The sequence below is a fragment of the Pongo pygmaeus genome, chromosome 6, assembly GCF_028885625.2.
Source record: "Pongo pygmaeus isolate AG05252 chromosome 6, NHGRI_mPonPyg2-v2.0_pri, whole genome shotgun sequence".
Classification (NCBI taxonomy): domain Eukaryota; kingdom Metazoa; phylum Chordata; class Mammalia; order Primates; family Hominidae; genus Pongo; species Pongo pygmaeus.
In genome coordinates this window covers 51,232,299-51,250,048 of record NC_072379.2, presented here as the reverse complement: position 1 = coordinate 51,250,048, position 17,750 = coordinate 51,232,299, and the positions used below count along the sequence as shown (strand labels likewise).

General features: G+C 35.3%; 1 protein-coding gene across 1 annotated transcript in view; it reads right to left on the bottom strand.

Moving 5' to 3' along the window:
* TBX20 (T-box transcription factor 20) overlaps positions 1–17,750 on the bottom strand; it is a 52,088-nt gene that overhangs the window by 17,845 nt on the left and 16,493 nt on the right. Inside the window, exon 6 of the mRNA XM_054496668.2 lies at positions 11,673–11,749. Within this exon, the coding sequence (XP_054352643.1) occupies positions 11,673–11,749 (77 nt within the window). The remainder of the gene's footprint in view (positions 1–11,672; positions 11,750–17,750) is intronic.

The following is a 17,750-nucleotide window of genomic DNA, read 5'->3' as shown; positions in this document are numbered from 1 at the left end:
AAATTCAAGAAATGTGGGAGGGTGCCAACTATATATTAAAATATTTCAACCACAGACAGGTAAGGAGTAAGGGCAGCACCAGCCAGCATGCCATCCATCAGCACATAAGGAAGAAAGATACCAGGGGTGGAAATAAACAAGGCTTCTGTTGGAACTTCATCAAAACCCCAACTTGGAGCAAATGGGGTTAAAGATGAAAGCAGATCTTTGAGCAGTTCTTTGGGGAACAGGTTGCCACACAGCTGGAGTCTAGGAGGAAGGAATCTCACGGCAGCCCTCCCAGTGAGCACATGGTGTATTTGGCACACTGAACAGTGTGGGCCATCACCATGGCCAGCTCTGGAGGAGGGCATGAGGCTGCTGTGCTAGGTGAGGGAACCAGCACTGCCACAGCTGGTTTCTAGCTGCTGAGACAGAGAGGGTAGCCACATCAATGCCAGGTCAACACTCCTTTTTCAGAAACTACTTCCTTATCTATCTGCGACAACTCTCTAACTTAAACAGAATTTCCACATTGGTAAAATGACAATAAATGTATTGCCCCTACTTCAGTCTGTACCTGGAAGATCTAACAAACAGCTTCAGGCTTTTACTCAGGATCAATTTCAGCTCCTAATATTAAACAGACATTCTATTCTACAGATGAGCTAGAGAAAAATAACTGGACATTACAAAATATTCAACAGTTCAAAAGAAGAAAAGTCATTAACAGAGCAGAACAAATGACTTCTTCTGAAGCAGACGTATTGCAAGAAACAGAAGGACACATTTTAAAATCTCTAATTTGTGCTTTTAAAATTTTAGTAAGATTTAAGAAGACCCTGTATTAATAAAACAGGGACTAATAGCCATGAAAAGGAAACAATCTGAGCATGTAAAATTACACTTACAAATAACACAACAGAAATTCTCACATTTTAAAGGAACTCAGTAAAGACAGAAGACAGAATATTAGCTGCTGCAGAAAACAGAATCAGCAAATTAGAAGATATAAGAAGTTCTACCAAAATTCAGAGTAAAAATCTAAAGAGAGAAGATAAATGGGGAATAGATTCAGGAGATGCAACATATGTTAACATTAACTTTAAGAAGATAATTTCTAAAAGATGATAAGAAAGACCAATGAATAAAATTCTAAGTCCAAGATTATTTAAGCAAAAATTATTCGTTGAGGGAAGAGAAGTACAAAAAAAAAATCTCTATTTCCTATTGTATAGGACAACAAAATACACACTTTCAGTCTTGGCAAAAAACAAAACAAACAAACAAACAAAAAAACCCAGAAATATCAAAAGAAAAAGAAAAGAAGAAAATTTTCCTGAGCTCAATTAAGACTTGAATTTTCAATTGAAAAGGCTCAATTATATTTAAATACTAATAAAAACACTACAACTGAACAGATGATACAATTTCTGAATTTCAAAGATTGAGAAAACTTTCTAGAAACATTTTGTCCAGACAGAGAAGAAACAAGTAAGTTTCCAACAAAGAAAGACAATGGGTTTGGCATTAGCTTTTATTCCACAGTACTTCAAAACTAGATGACAATACTTAAAAGGAAGGTTGAAAGAGTTCTAAGCAAAAGGACTGTGACTCTGGTCAGGTTCATACATAATGGCAATGGAGCCTCTCAGTCATGCAAGAACTCATAAAGAAGATGACCCACTTATATCCTTCTTCAACCAATTACTCAATGTTTACTAACAACTGACAATAAAGTCAGAACACAATTCCAATAATTGAAGACAGTACAGAAGAAATGAACAGTAAACAGTGAATATGCCTGCAATTAAATTAAAAATAATTGTGGCTAATCTATCACAATCCTGATGTTCATTAAGAAAACGATTTAAGAAAGATGATAAGAAAGACCAAGGGCTAAAAATCTGATTTTAAGTCCCAGATTATTTAAACAAAAATTACTGGCTGAGGGAGGGGTAATATCCTATTTTATAGGATAACAAAATATATACTTTAATTCTTGGCAAAAAAATTGAGAAATATCAATTTTACAATGATGTCTTATTGGAATTTAAAGGCAATAATTATTAAAAAGAAATATAATAAAGATTAGAGAAAAGACTTTGGTTTCAGATGAACTAAACTGGGTTTAAGGTTCAGCTATCACAAATCATGTGAATTTAGATAAATTATTAGTATCTCGAAGCTTTCATGATCTCATCTACAAAATAAGACGAAGTTTTTTGTTATATGATTATTTTGAAATAAAATATATATATATAGCCCATTGTCTGACACATGGCACATGTGGAGTGTTGGCCATTATTGTTAATAATAAAGGGAAAAAACTTGATAAATATAACAAAAGACAGAAAAAGATTAAAAACTAAAGCCAATAGCTATATTAAACAGAAAGCATAAATGGTTCAAAGAAGCACCTCCAAACGTATCAGTTATCATAATGCTTGAAGCTGGGTTAAGTTTTTCTACTGAAAAATAAAGACCCTTAGATAAGACTTTAAAAACACAGCTACTCTGTATGCTGTTTTTATAAAGACACATCATTCACTCACTCAACAAATATTTGGGTGTTCACTGTGTGCCAGACACTATTCTGGGATCTGAGGATATGGTCAGGAAACTAAATACAAAGGCTTTGACCATTGTGCAGGGCAGCACAATCCAGTAGGAAAGTTAAAGACCCTCAGGCCGGGACAGCCCTCACCGTGTTCAAGAAATGTAATCAGGTCTGTGTGGTGAAGCCAGCAAGCAGAGGAGAGTAGAGTTCAGAGAGGTAACTGGGTCAGGTGGGGTAGATTCTACAGAACCTTTGAGGCCTTGTCTGGACTTTGGATTGTACCCTAAATTAGAAGGTGAGGAATTGGAGTGCTCTGAGTATGAGCAATGTGATCAAACTTCCTTTCTTTGGAAAGATTATTCTGATTGCTGTATTGAATAAAAATAAGGCCAATATTGAATGAAGGCCAATAAGAGTGGAGGCAGAGAGATCAGTTAGAAAATTAATGTAATAATCTAGGAAAGAAAGGACAGTGGCCTAGATAAGAGTGGTAGCAGTGAAGACAATAAGTAGTTGGACTCCTCTGGACTAGAAGGATTAGTTGACAATATGAGTTAATTGTTTGGATGTGTAAAATATGAGACAAAGAAGAGTCAAAGATGACTCCAAGTTTTTCGGCCAGAACACTGGGAAGGATGCGATTATGAGCAGCTATGATGGGAACAGTAAGGGAAGAGTAGGTGTGGAGGAGTGTGGTTAGGCAGCCAGTTATAGGTGTGTGAAATCTGAGGTGCTCTTAGGGGGACAGGGAAAATTAAAAGCAACAGCCAGTCAGATATTTGAATCTGGAGAGGCCAGAACCAGAAATGTAGGTTCAATAGTCATCAGCATATAATGGTACTTAAAAGCATAAAACCGAGACAGAGCACCCAGAGACCAGATGTAGACTGAGAAGAGAAGTGCAAGGACTAAGGTCTGGAACATATGGTGTTTACAGATGAATGAGATGAGGAGGAGCCAGTGAGGGACATACAGAAAGCATGGTAAATGAAGTGGAATAAAAAACAGAAGACTGAGTGGTCTGGGAAGACCAGAAAGGAAAGAGGGGAGAATGAACGACTGTGCCAAGGGCTGCTGACAGGCCAAGGAAGATGAGGTCTGAGAACTGACCACTGGGTTTAGCAATGAGGAGGTCACTGGTGACTTTGACAAGGGTGGACTAGAGGGTAGTGGGGATGAATGTCTCAGAGGCAGAGTAGAAGACAGAAAGGGAGGAAAGAAATGGGAAAAGAGAACATACAAAACTTTTTCTGAGGAACTTTAAGAAGGAGCAGAGAACTGGGAAAGTCAGTAATTCAAAAGACAAATGGGGTCAAGAAAGGGTTGTTTTCTTCTTAATGAAAATGACAGGATATTGATGAGAGAGAGAATATTGCTGTAGTCCTATAGATTTTTAAAAATTAAAGGGTAAACAAAAGAAAGCAAAAATTTAAAAAGGGTAGCCATATAAGATTAAAGTAGAACTTGAGACAAAAACGATTACATGGGACAGATATTAACATATATTTGACCAATAAACAATGGAACAGACTAAGAAAGTTGTTAAAGTGGTATTCCCCAAAAGAATACTGCACCCAGGTGAATTTATGGACAAGATTTATAAAATCTTCAGGTAAATGATCATTTCTTTGCTTTTCAAACTGATTCTGACAATACAAGGAAGGAAAAGATTTCAATTAATTTGAACAAATTAGCAGAAACCAATACCAACAACTGAAGGTACAAAACCAACTAATTGTTTCAGGATTGATACAAAAGGACTTAAGTAAAATATAAGTAGTTTAAATCCAGTAATTTAAGAAAAACAAATAAAATCCAGGCAGGAGGGCTGGGCGCAGTGGCTCAAGCCTGTAATCCTAGCACCTTGGGAGGCCGAGGCGGGCGGATCACCTGAGATCGGGAGTTCGAGACCAGACTGACCAACATGGAGAAACTCTGTCTCTACTAAAAATACAAAATTAGCTGGGCGTGGTGGCACATGCCTGTAATCCCAGCTACTAGGGAGACTGAGGCAGGAGAATAGCTTGAACCTGGGAGGCGGAGGTTGCGGTGAGCTGAGATCGTGCCACTGCACTCCAGACTGGGCCATAAGAGCGAAACTCTGTCTCACCAAAAAAAAAAAAAAAAAAAAAAAAAAAAAAAAAAAATTCCAGGCAGGAATGTAAGGATGGTTCAACAGAGACAATATGACTATATTATAATGTCATTTAAAATTTTAAAAAAAGGAAATCATCTCAATAGATGTTAAAAGAGCATTTACTATAAATTCAATTAACGTTAAGATAAAAATTATTAATTTAGGTATGAAAGTTATTGCTTTGGTATAATAAAGAATATTCTTCTGAAACCAACAGCCACCAAAAACCATATGCAATGAATCAAGAACAAGAGAAAAATACCAACTATTATTATACTTCAATGGTGTCCCAGAAATTTCAATCAGTGTAATAAAACAAGAAAAAGATATTTTTAAAAGTATAACTACTAGAAAGGAAGAGATAAAATCATCATTTTTGCAAATGATATAGCAATTTAACTAGAAAACACAAGAGACTAAAATGAAAATTTATTAAAACTGATTTTTTAAGTTCGGTAAAATGGCACAATGCCAAAGACACATAGGAATCAACAGCTTTTTGCAGACTAAATTAGGCAGATTTCTAATTTAAAATTCGCTTTATAAAAGTAAGCACCTCCAAAAAATCTCTCTAGTGTTTTCCAATAAAAATGTAATGTGAGTCACATATGTAATTTTAGATAAGCCCAGTTGCCACATTAAAAAAACATACAAAATATATTTTATGTAACATAATAACCCAAATTATTATTTCAATATATCTAATTGATATTTTTTAAATGATTTTTTTCATACTGAGTCTTCAAATTCTAGTGGTTTTTGGTAGTTAACCTGTTTGTGTGTTTGCACACTTAACAGTATTATTTCACATCTTCACTAACCACCTGTGGCCAGCAGCTATTGTATCAGACAGAGCAGCTCTCCTAGGCCTAGATGTGTCCCTAAGAGCATCTGTGCAGAACGCACAAACTCAAAAATGGCAAAGTGCTACATAACACAGGAGATTTCAGAAACAGGACAAACATATTACATATTCATAGATGAGAATAGGAATATGTGTCTTTGAATACTGATATCACTGTAAAGATATCAACTTTCCCTCCCAGGTTATTATATAAATTCAACACAAGCCTAAGCTAAATTCCTGTAACATTTATGTAGAAGACCTGACAAAAAGATTTCAAAGACTGGAAGCATAAAGATCAAAGAATATCAAGAAACTTTTAAAATGACAAGCAAAAACGACTGGGATTTGCCATATCAGATATTTAAATATCAAATATTTACAATTTATGAAAATTATGACAATATGATACTGGCAGCTCAACAGAGAGACTGCAAGAACGACAATATGATACTGGCAGCTCAACAGAGAGACTGCAAGAACGACAATATGATACTGGCAGCTCAACAGAGAGACTGCAAGAACGACAATATGATACTGGCAGCTCAACAGAGAGACTGCAAGAACGACAATATGATACTGGCAGCTCAACAGAGAGACTGCAAGAACTAGTATGCATAAGAATTTGGTACAGCATGTGACAAAGGGAGAATGAAAAATAAGTGGGAAATGAATACATTAGTAAATACATATTAATAGTATTCAGGCCACTTGTAAAAAATATAAAGTTGTATGTCTATTTTATAATGTTTACCAAAATAAATACTACACAAGTCAAAGGTTTAAATGAAAAACTAAAAAGCAGTAAGATGATTAAAAAATCTATAGTAAATGTTTTTATTATTTTGGAGTGAGAAAAGTTTTCTAGGATAGAAATCAAAGAACGAAAGCAACAGATTTGGTGATGAAACCATCTATGTATCAAAAGCATAAATAAAAAGCTAATTTTCAAACTGGTAAAATGATTCCAACATATATGAACAATAAAATACTAATACTCTTGATACATAAGTAGCTTTTACAGCTCATTTAGAGAACAACGTGAACAATCCAAAAAAAAAAAAAAAAAAAAAAGACCTAAGGACATAAACAGGCCAATTCCCAGGAGAAAATACAAATGTTCACCTATGAAACTGGCAAAGATGAAAAGACGATGATCATGTTGGACAAAGGTGTAAAGGAATGGTAACTGCTGTGAACAACCTTTCCTGAAGGAAACTTGGCAGTATGCATAAAATGCCTTAAAAACATATACAGTCATGTGCCACATCACAATGTTTCAGCCCACAACGTTTCACATATATGAAAGCGGTCCCCTAACATCAGAACGGAGCTGAAAAATGTCTGTCACCTAGTGACATCATAGCCATCATAATGCAGCAGCACAACACGTTACTCACATGTTTGTATAAAATACATCATACTTGATTAATGATAATAAACAATAATGTTACTGGTTTGTATATGTACTATGCTATAATTTTTATAATTATTTCACGGTGTACTCCTTCTACTTATCAAAAACAAAAAAAAAAGTTAACCGTGAAACAGCCTCAGGCAGCTCCTTTGGCAGGTATTCCAAAAGAAGGCATTATCATTACAGGAGATGTGTGTTACTGCCCTTGAAGACCTTCAGTGACAGAAGATGTGGAGGTGGAAGACAGTGATATTGATTATCCTGACCCAGGGTAGGCCTGATGTGTATGATTATGTCTTAGGTTTTAACAAAAATGTTTAAAAAGTAAAAAAAAAAAAAAATTGAAAAAAAATTGAAAAAACTTACGGAATAAGGATATAAAGAAAAAAGTTTTTGTACAGTTGTACAATGTGTATGTTTTAATCTAAATGTTACAGGAGAGTCAAAAAGTTAAAAAAATTAAAAAGTTTATAAAGTAAAACAGTTATAATAAGCTAAGGTTAATTTATTCTTAAAGAAAAATATTCTTTATAAATTTAGTGTAGCCTAAGTGTACAGTGTTTATAAAGTCTACAGTAGTGTACAGTAATGTCCTAGGCCTTCATATTCACTGACCACTCACCCAGAGCAAATTCCAGACCTCAAGCTCCATTCATGGTGAGTGCCCTATACAGGTGTACCATTTTTTATGTTTTACACTGTATTTTTACTGTGCCTTTTTAATGTTTAGGTACATAAATACCTACCCTTGCATTACAATTGCTTACAGTATTCAGTACAGTCACATGCAGCACAGTACAGTTTATAGTCTAGGATCAATAGGCCATACCAAATAGCCTACATGTGTAGTAGGCTGTACCATCTGGGTTTGTGCAAATACACTCTATGACGTTTTCACAATGACAAAATCTCCAAACAATGCATTTCTCAGAATGCAGCCCTTCTGTTAAGTGACTCATGACTATACATCTTTCCACTTACATGAGGTACCCAGACTAGATAAATTCATAGATGCAGCAAGTAGGATACAGATTACCAGGGTCTCGAAGGGAGAGTAAATTGGAAGTTATTTTAATGGGTACAGAGTTTCTGTTTGGGATGATGAAAACATTCTGGAAACGGATAGCAGTGATGGTTATGTGACATGAATGTACTTAATGTCACTGAATTGTACACTTTAAAATGGTTAAAATGGTCAATTTTATGTTATGTATATTTTACCACAATTTCTAAAACCTCCATTGCATGACTATGAAGTTTATTAAACCATTCTCTTATCATTGAATATTTGGGTTATTTTTCCAAATTTTTAAACAATTAAAAATAATACTATAATAAAAAAATACATCCTTTGACTCAGCATTTTAATTTGTGGATATTTATCTTATGGTAATAATTAAGAAGATGTGTAAAGATATGTATTTTCCTCCTGGCACTATTTGTAACAGCAAAAAATCAGAAACCTAAATAACTAATGCATAGGATTAGTCAAATAAATTACAGCACATAATGAAAAATTAGAAAGCCAATAAAAAGTGTGCTGCAGACATATATCTATTTATATTAAGGGGAAATAATTAAAAATAATATGGTGGACAAGATAAACTTTAAAGGAAGTAAATGTTCATACGTGCATAAGAAAGTATCTGAAAGAATATATAATGGAGTTTTGCCAGGGGTCATCTCTAAGGAAATGGGGTTTAACTGCTTTTTTATGCTTTTTCTTACTTGTCCGTATTTTCTGACTTTTTGGCAATGCACACAAACTCTTTCAGTAAAAAGAAAAAAAAATAATAAAAGAAACTTAATTTTGAATAAAACATAGATAACTCCTCCCAGTTATTTTTCTTTTCTCAGAAGTAACACTGTGCCTTTGTGTGCTGGACAAAGTGAACTGCATACCCCCAGAAAAGAAACACAAAATGCCAACTGAATGGCTGTCTAAAGGTTGTTATTATATGGAACCAGCCAATAATTGTTTCCCCAATCTGAGAAACTAGACTTTAGATTATATAAAAATATCCCTTTGGGCTTTGGTTTGCTTCTTGGTTGACCATAGTAGGTATATTACAAAGCAGTAATGAAAACACTTTCTGTTTTTGCCAGTGAGGTGGGTTTTCTTTTAGAAATGAGGAAGATGATGTCCCTGAAGAGTAAGGCTACACACAAAGTGAGACACTCAAGTACCTCAATGTAACCTAGTAAAATTAGAGCAAGAAAACTAAAACACCTTTAAGAGTACCTCAAAAGCTTGTGTAGCTGTAGAAGGATTAAAACTGTGAATTTAGAGGTACAGGCAAACAGATCCAATCCTAAAGGCATTTTTGTTTGGGTGTCCCACACATTAAGCTGTAAATCTGAAACAGGAAACTTGAAATCATTAAGGTCACATATTTATAACATCATATTCAGTTAGGTTAGAAAAGTGCAATATCTGTCATCATGTCATAAAAAGATGTGTTTTTCTCTCAGATCTCTTATAAAGAAAAGCTCCCTATATTGTTAAGGATAGGGCTGTTTTCAATCAGTTACAAGGAGCAATTCAATTACTAGATGGTTTAGTGCAGTAACTGACTCCAGACTAATTTAATTTCTTTAGGTCTCTAAAGATCAATTGATCTGATTTGTCCCATCCCCAAAGGCTGTTTATGAAAAATTCAAACTTAAATATCTGGAAATGAAATCCAAAACCTCAGCCAATTTCACACTACTTAGGTCATCTTGCAAACTTTCAGCTAGTCATGTAAGAGTGCTGTCTTTGCCCTCAGACCATTGAAAGCTACTTAGCTTCATGTACATGTGAGTGCTCCCACATCAGGATGCTTATCCAATAAGTGGAAAATGTGGCCGCATGCATTATCAAATCTGCCGTTCTAAAGAGCAGTCAGACTGAGTACCTCCTATCTTGTAAACCAATGTGAAACTACAAGGCTATTTTTACTCTAGGAGTAGTTTATTAAGACTATGAAACATAGAGTTACATGGGATAAAAGTTGTTGGATGAAATGCTCATATAACAAGATGAAGAACTTGTAATTATTTTACATTTTCAGATTTATAAAATGCTGTCATAAATGCCAGCTTATTTGATTCTCAGAATAAACCTCTGAGGTGAGCAGGGTTATTTTTTCCATTTTCTAGATGAGGGTACAGACTCAGAAGTCTGGTGACTTCTCCAGGATCACTCACCCAGGAAAAGGCAGAGGTGAGACTCTAAGCCCTAACTTTTTTTTTCTCCCAATATATCATGCGTACCCCCATGGTCTGAGACAGAAAATATGACACACTATAAAACAGATCACTATCACCCCACTGCATCATTGTCTCCATTCTTACTTAATGCCTGAATAAAACTGAGAAAAAGTTCACTTATAACAATCCCAACTGCATAAACCCGGTCTACAGCAGGGCTTCTGGCCCTCAGAAACAGGAAATAAAGTCATGCCTAAATGAAGTTGCCTTTTGCAAGTGGACTCCTTTGTTGCCCACACTGCTGGTACCACATTCTCAGTGACTTATATCCCACCTAATTTGAGACTTATCACTTGCCTTCTCTCTGCACTTTGCAACAGATTTTCAATCACAAGCTCAAGTTTCTTTTCCCGATCTCAACACTTCCAATCGACTTGTCAAGCTCTCCAACTATTTAATCTTTCTTTTCTGCTCAAATCCCAAAGTTCCTGGCCAACATTCAGCCTCTCCTGCTTGCTCCTCTGCTTCCCCACTGAACCTCTAAGTCTGTTCCCCTAAATCAAACCTCCGCCTCACATTCTGCCATTTGGAAAGGCTTAGGAAGGCTGAGACAGAGGTTGTTAAAATATGTAATTATCTTTTAATTTGAGTTGCCAAGATAGATTAGACAGAAGTGCTGAGGTCAGGAGATGTGGCTATGTAGGTAACAAAGAGTGCAGCAGAAATGTGCAGCAGTTAGTAGGGAAATTACACAGATGTAGAGATAAGAAAATCAGTGGTTCTGGTGGCTAGGGAACTTCCCTGGTCAATCAAGACATTGGGCCACATAAAAGAATTAGTGTGTTTAAGAAGTACAAATAATCAATTAGGTTTAAAAATCTTCTCTTTGAAAAACAATTTTTGACATTCATACTGGGCAAAATATGTATCTCCATATAGTCATTACTCATCACCTCAATGGCCTCAAACTGCATGAACCATTTTAATTGAGTAAAAAGTAGGGTAAGTTACAGGCACATGATTTCACTTGTCTTCTTAGAGGTCCTGAGGCCTGCCTGATGTCTCTCCTATTAAATATAGGCAGTCTACTATATTGGTAAAATTATGTGACCTTGAATTAAATTACATCTCCTTGTTTTAAAATTCCAAACTACCCTTACACTCTTTGTGTCAGCAAATATATCTACTTGGGAAGGTAAAAGGCTATCACGGTTCTGTTTCTGTACAGACTGCCACTCATTGAGACAGGAAGCTTAAGAATGTCAAGAGGACTAAGTCTTTAATAACAACAAAGCCCTATTTTTTATAGTAGAATAAATGTCCTGACCAAAGAAACTATTTCACTCAGAAATTAAGCATATAATAGATCCAGTCACAGTAGCTGTCAGACTTAAGCAGTTGCATATGTACAAGGAATGGGGTGCAGAGAAGACTATATATAGTAAGGTTATGATTCTCTGGTGTCGAAAGGAGTGTGTTGTTACAAACTCCCTCTTCTCTTGATCTTATCTGAACAAGAAAGTAAACATAAAATTCTCATTACCTCTCAATGTCAGTGAGCCTGGAGGAATCCCGGAATCCTTTGGCAAAAGGATTGCTGTCTATTTTCAGCTTCGTTATCTGGAGAAAGAATGGGTACAAAACAGTATCATTTATGAGGTCAAGGAAGTAAAATCAGAAATAGTTTGTTCATAATCCATAGCACACCAAGAATATCTTAATGTTTCTCAGTGTCCTGAGAAGGGTGGAAAATGCTACACATGTTCACAAGAGGGACAAATCCCAGCCAGGTGGGATGGTAAGGGAAGGCCTCAGAGAGGAGGTATTGAGGACAGGCTGGAGGTTGACAGATAGATAGAATTAGGGAAGGGAGCCTTTGAGGCAAAAGTAGATGTGAACTGGGGTGTGCAGTATTTAATATATCATATAATATGTCAAAGGCTAGGGCTGAACTGAGGAATGGGAGAACTACCTAAATGGGAGAATTATGCAGAATTCCAGCATTGATAGAGAATGAAAGTAAGAATGCATTTGACTTGGTGACATCTTTTTTAGTACTGTGAGTACACATACATACCATAATAGATAAAATGTAAAATGGCCAATAATAGCCTCAAGTTCAATATGATATTGATATACATGACATAAATACATGACATAAAGCCTTCTGAATATAAATTTTCTCCTATTTCCCTTTCCATTTGACTAAATCGAATCAAATTAGTCCATCTTTTGTTATCCTTCCATGAAATGTTATTTATAAACTCTATGTTTTTATGGAAAAACACATTCTAATAATAATCACAGTCTGAAATATTAAATGTCCATGCTGTGGTATTCAGAATTCCCATAGTACTACTATTAGTGTAGAAAGATCCATGAAATTATATGCACCATGCCTCTGAAGGAGAATACATTAAGTTGCAATGAAAAAATAAAGGAAACACTGATTAAAAGATACTCAACATGGAAAATACTGGAATTGTTACAGCTGAAAGGAAGCTGAGAGACCATCTAGCCCATGGTCTTATCCGACAGATAATCACACACAGACTCAAAGAGCACAAGGGCCAAGATTCAGCTGCTCAGTAACTGAATTAGAACCAAGAAAACCTTTAAGGAATCATAGCTTCTCAGTATCAAAATTAGAACCCATGTTGATCTCTAGAGAGAAATGCATGCTAAAGATTCTTAACAGGAGAAAAAAAGTTACAGGCATGTCTTCTTCTTTCAAAGTAAGGAGTACACAATCAAAACAGATAGTTTGAAATACTCTTGCCAGGCCGGGCGCCGTGGCTCACGCCTGTAATCCCAGCGCTTTGGGAGACCGAGGTGGGCAGATCATAAGGTCAGGAGTTCGAGACCAGCCTGACCAACATGGTGAAACCCTGTCTCTACTAAAAATAAAAAATTAGCCAGGCATAGTGGCATGAGCCTGTAATCCCACCTACTCAGGAGGCTGACGCATGAGAATCACCTGAACCCGGGAGGCAGAGGTTGCAGCGAGCCACTGCACTCTAGCCTGGGCGACAAGAGCGAGAGCAAGACTGTGTCTCAAAAGAAACAAAAAGAAGAAAAAAAGAAAGACTCTTGCCAAAAAGCAACTTTCTCCCCAGTCAAAGTATATCTATAGAACACTTTAAACTGTTACCACATGAGGAATTTCTTTTTTCATTTCAAAAGAAATGTGTTTTTTTCTTTTTCATGGTTTCTGAACACTTTCAGAACCAAGGCACAAGCTGCAAAGAAGCTATTTATGCCTCGCTTAAAATGAAACCTCCCATACTAACCCAGCCAGAAAGACTCCTCTATCAATAACACTGGAAAAGATTAACTCTTTGATAATATTAATTTTAAAAAACATTTGACAGTGCCTCAGAAATGCTCATTTTTAGCCCATGAACATTCACTGTTGAGCAGTTAGAAGAAAATAGCTATGCTATGAGCATTGGTAAACAGGGAAGCAAATAAGCTACATAAATCAGAAACCTGTTCTCATGGACAGCAACAGCTAAGACATGTATATGAAGAGAGACACAGAAAGAGTTTATAGAGAACCTTCTCACACACAGCTACCACTCTCTGAAGAATGAAGCCTTGTTTCATCCACTTATTCCGACTAGGACTTGTTTTTGAAAGTCAGTTTTGGGAGGCAAGGAGAAAATATTTTTTTGTTTGAAATAAATTATAAACATCCTCTAAAGCCCAGGCAATCGATATAGTCTACGATTACAAATATCAACGAGATTTTAAAATCCTCCAGGACATGAGTTATGTCTCTTTGTAATGAACAACTATACTTAAAATACGTGCTACTTCTGAAGTACTTTATAGTTCATTAATATGCTTTCACAATAATTCATCAGCAAATAATGAGGATTAATCACCATGCACATGCACTGCGCTAGATGTCGGATGACATGCACAGCTAATCAGAGCTGGAACTGGCTCTAAATGATGCTAAAGAAGGTGGCACCACCTCCAACACACAGTTAGAGACATTAAGGGTAAATCAAACCCACATGAAAATTTCAAACTGAAACTGTGAGGTGGAGCGATAAAGGTAAGGCAGCCTTTAAATAGCACATTTATAAAATTGAAAAGTAAACAGACTTGCCAATGGATAAAATTTTCTACAGACAACAGCAGATAATATATCTGATGAAAAATTCATTTTGAAAGAACTTTTCACAGCCATCTCTCTAAGATATGAATCATATCAAGCTTTTTCTAAGTCTTTACAAATGAAAAGGGTAGAAGGTATTACCTATCTGTTCTAATGATTAAAGATGGACTTTTGACGTATTTTATCTCTGAAAAGAATTTTGAAAATCACATTTCTTGTTCTTTTTTCAAAAGATAAAGACTACTGGTTCAGAATATGATTGAGAAGTTATCTTAAATTCTCCAGTGCTCTAATACCACAGAAAATACATACTCTCAAAACACGTGTTGCTCAATTGATGTGTCACCATATCTAATAATACTGCCATACTTTGAGCAAAGGAGTAACTTAAATTCAACATGAGTTTTCAGATGTCTTCGAATTTTCTCTCATTATGAGAATTATCTACTGCTAATATCATTTTAATCCAACTTTCATAATTCCTAGGAGTATCAGTGGAAATTTCTTTACATTTTGATATAATTTCAAACTTCAGGAAAGTTGCAAGAATAGTACAAGGTGCTCTTATACACCCAGATTTACCAATTAGCTACAGCAATGATTTAATTTTAGTGCACTAATTAGAAAAAGAATTCAAAACAATTACTTTCTCTATTTTTATTTAATCTAATTCTAGGGAAAATAATTGCTTTTGCACGTGACAGCAGAAAAAAACTGAATGGATCTATTATCACTAAAATTGTATGGGAGCTCTGGGTTGATGCTACACATTCCTGAACAGCTTTTATGGGGTATTAATAATTAGCAGCACAGAGATTGTGGATTAAACTTCTTTGTGAGCCCACCATGTTCCTTGTAGCCCACTGTCACTAGACTCAGAATCTACTAGGGTGTCCACAATAAGAACCCCACAAGTATTTGTTGAGCTTTACCTCAAGAACAAGCACAGTCAGAAATATGATCTCCCCTTTTCACCAATTATGAACTAAGTGAAACCATGAATTTACAGGAAAAGCACTTCACTTTTTAAATTTTAAGATAAAATAATTTTTAAATAGCAAAATTTTAACATTCTAGGTAATCATACATTTTAAAAGGTCAGACATAGAGTTTATGCCACAATATTTAAATAAAGACAAGTAGCTATACAGAAATTCATTTTTAAGGTGTAGTTTTACATCTCTTTATGAAATTTGGGATAACTGAAAAAAAAAAAAAAAAACACTGAGAACTGATGAGAAAAAGAAGCTGAGTTACAGACAGTGATTTCAGGTGGACACCATTTCATTCATGTCCGAATAGATGATGCCTGCAGCTTGTAACATTGTTGAACAAATCATGTTTATCAAAAGTAATCCTAAGAGAAGTATCAAAAATAAGTCAGCTACCATTGTATGTACAGAAACCAGAGATATGGCTTCTTTATAACTCACAAATTCTTAAAAGCAGCGATGTTTCTCACTTCATCAAGAGAAAACACTAACAAGCAAGGTTAGTAGTATGTGCTTAAGAAATGCTACTGTTTAGTGTGGGTCTACATATATCCAAGTTACTAATTCAGTCCAAAACACAACCCTGCTTTTTCGTGTATTTAAATAATATAGAACATAATGCAATTCCTAACCAAAATGTTCACTCTTTTGGCATCTCTATTATCTTTAAGTAAATGTGTGGAGGGCAGATTTTGACACTACTTGCTGTGCAAAAGAGAAGGGGACCTTTTGCAGTGGTTATTCTGTATAATATCACTGGACTCTGAATCCAGCTAGGGTTCCCAGCCACAAGGTAAAATTGGCCCTCAGAGACCATTTCTCCAATTATCAGGAAAATATCTGACCAAAGGCATTTAAAAATGAAACTTGACCTACACTTCAACTCTACAGCAATGGTCTGCCTGCTCAAAAACAATGCATGACCTTTCAATCTTAAATTATAAAATAGTTTGTTGAAAGTGTAATGTATTTAGCTTTTATCCAATAATGTAAAGAAATGCAATCATTCCCTTGCAAAAAACAGAGAAAGAAATAGCAAATAAAAGTCCTACTTTCATTAGTTATAAATGAAACTACAAGGCACAATAAATGAGGAATTTTTTCACAAATTGTTTTGGAAACTCTGACTTGGATTTCAATAGACATAAAAATAGCAGTCATATCCAAAGCTTAAGATATATGAAAGTGGTCCTAAATGTGAATTTTTAAATCTTCCTCTCTTTTCTCCTCCCTCTTTGTTCTTTGTATGTGAAAAAATTCTAATACTATACCTAGTATACATTTACTTTATTTCCTATATATTTATTATATGTTATAGGCTATTATATGCTGCAGGATATATTATTGTATGCTATAGGAAAATTACTACACAAACTTGGTAGAGCAGTGAAGTCACAGTAGATGGTAGAAGGCCTAGAAAGAGTCAAGGATAACTTTAGAAAATGACATAGGACTAATGAAAATGCTAACCCACAAGTTCATTTATTCACTGCACATATGTTTACTGAGCACCTACAAGAGGAATTTTGATTGATCTTACGAGGTTTATAAACCATTTGCAAAACTGGCCTGTTAGGATACCAAATCAAATTGCTGACTATTAACTGGATTTCTATTTTAAAGGCATATGGCTTTGTGCAAGGGGCTATGGTTTTAAAGGTGGATATCGAAAAATAAACTCAGACATAGTAGAATCTATGAGAAAATTAATTCTGAATTTAGTCACTTCCATTGTGGTTACTCAGCAATGAAATGACATACTAATCATATTAATATTATACTTAATGCAAGAAAGAATAGCTGGGCACTGATGGCTGGATTTTGATCCCATTTATGATATTAATTAGAAATAAACCTTTGCCAAAGGAGCAACTTGTGTTGAAATGCACGTATTAGTATCTTCAGCTATTTTCATTACCCATATTTTCAAAGTTAGTTTTCGATGACACTGTCAGTGGTCACCACTTCCTTGGCCTTGCAATCTATCATGATGCCACCAAAAAGGAGGAATTAAAGCCCAGAAGATCAAAACCTCGTACTGGTTCTGTCACTTACCAGATTTGTGACCTTGGGTGAATGTCTTAACCACTCTGACCTCAATTTCTAATTCTACAAAATGAGACTCGTGGGGCCTTCTTCAAGGCATACAGTGTCAGAATTAAATGAGGTGTTTAGAAAAAAATGTGGAAAGATTTTTCTAAATTAAAAGTAATAAATTCAAACCATGAATTTTAGCTGGATCCTAGTTCAGAGGGGGTTTAGGGGCAGTTGGTCTATCCTGAAAATTTTAATATAAACTGAATATTAGGTGATATAAAGAACAAATTCTTATAAATTTTCTTAGCTGTGATAAAGATGTTGGGATTACAAAAATAATGTTCTAATTGTCAGAATAGGCTTACAGAGTGTTTTCAAGTGTCAGGAGGCATGCAACTTAGTTTCAAAAGGGGAGGGAAGAAAATGGGAAGGAAGAGGGGAAGTACATATGCATATAGAGGGAGGA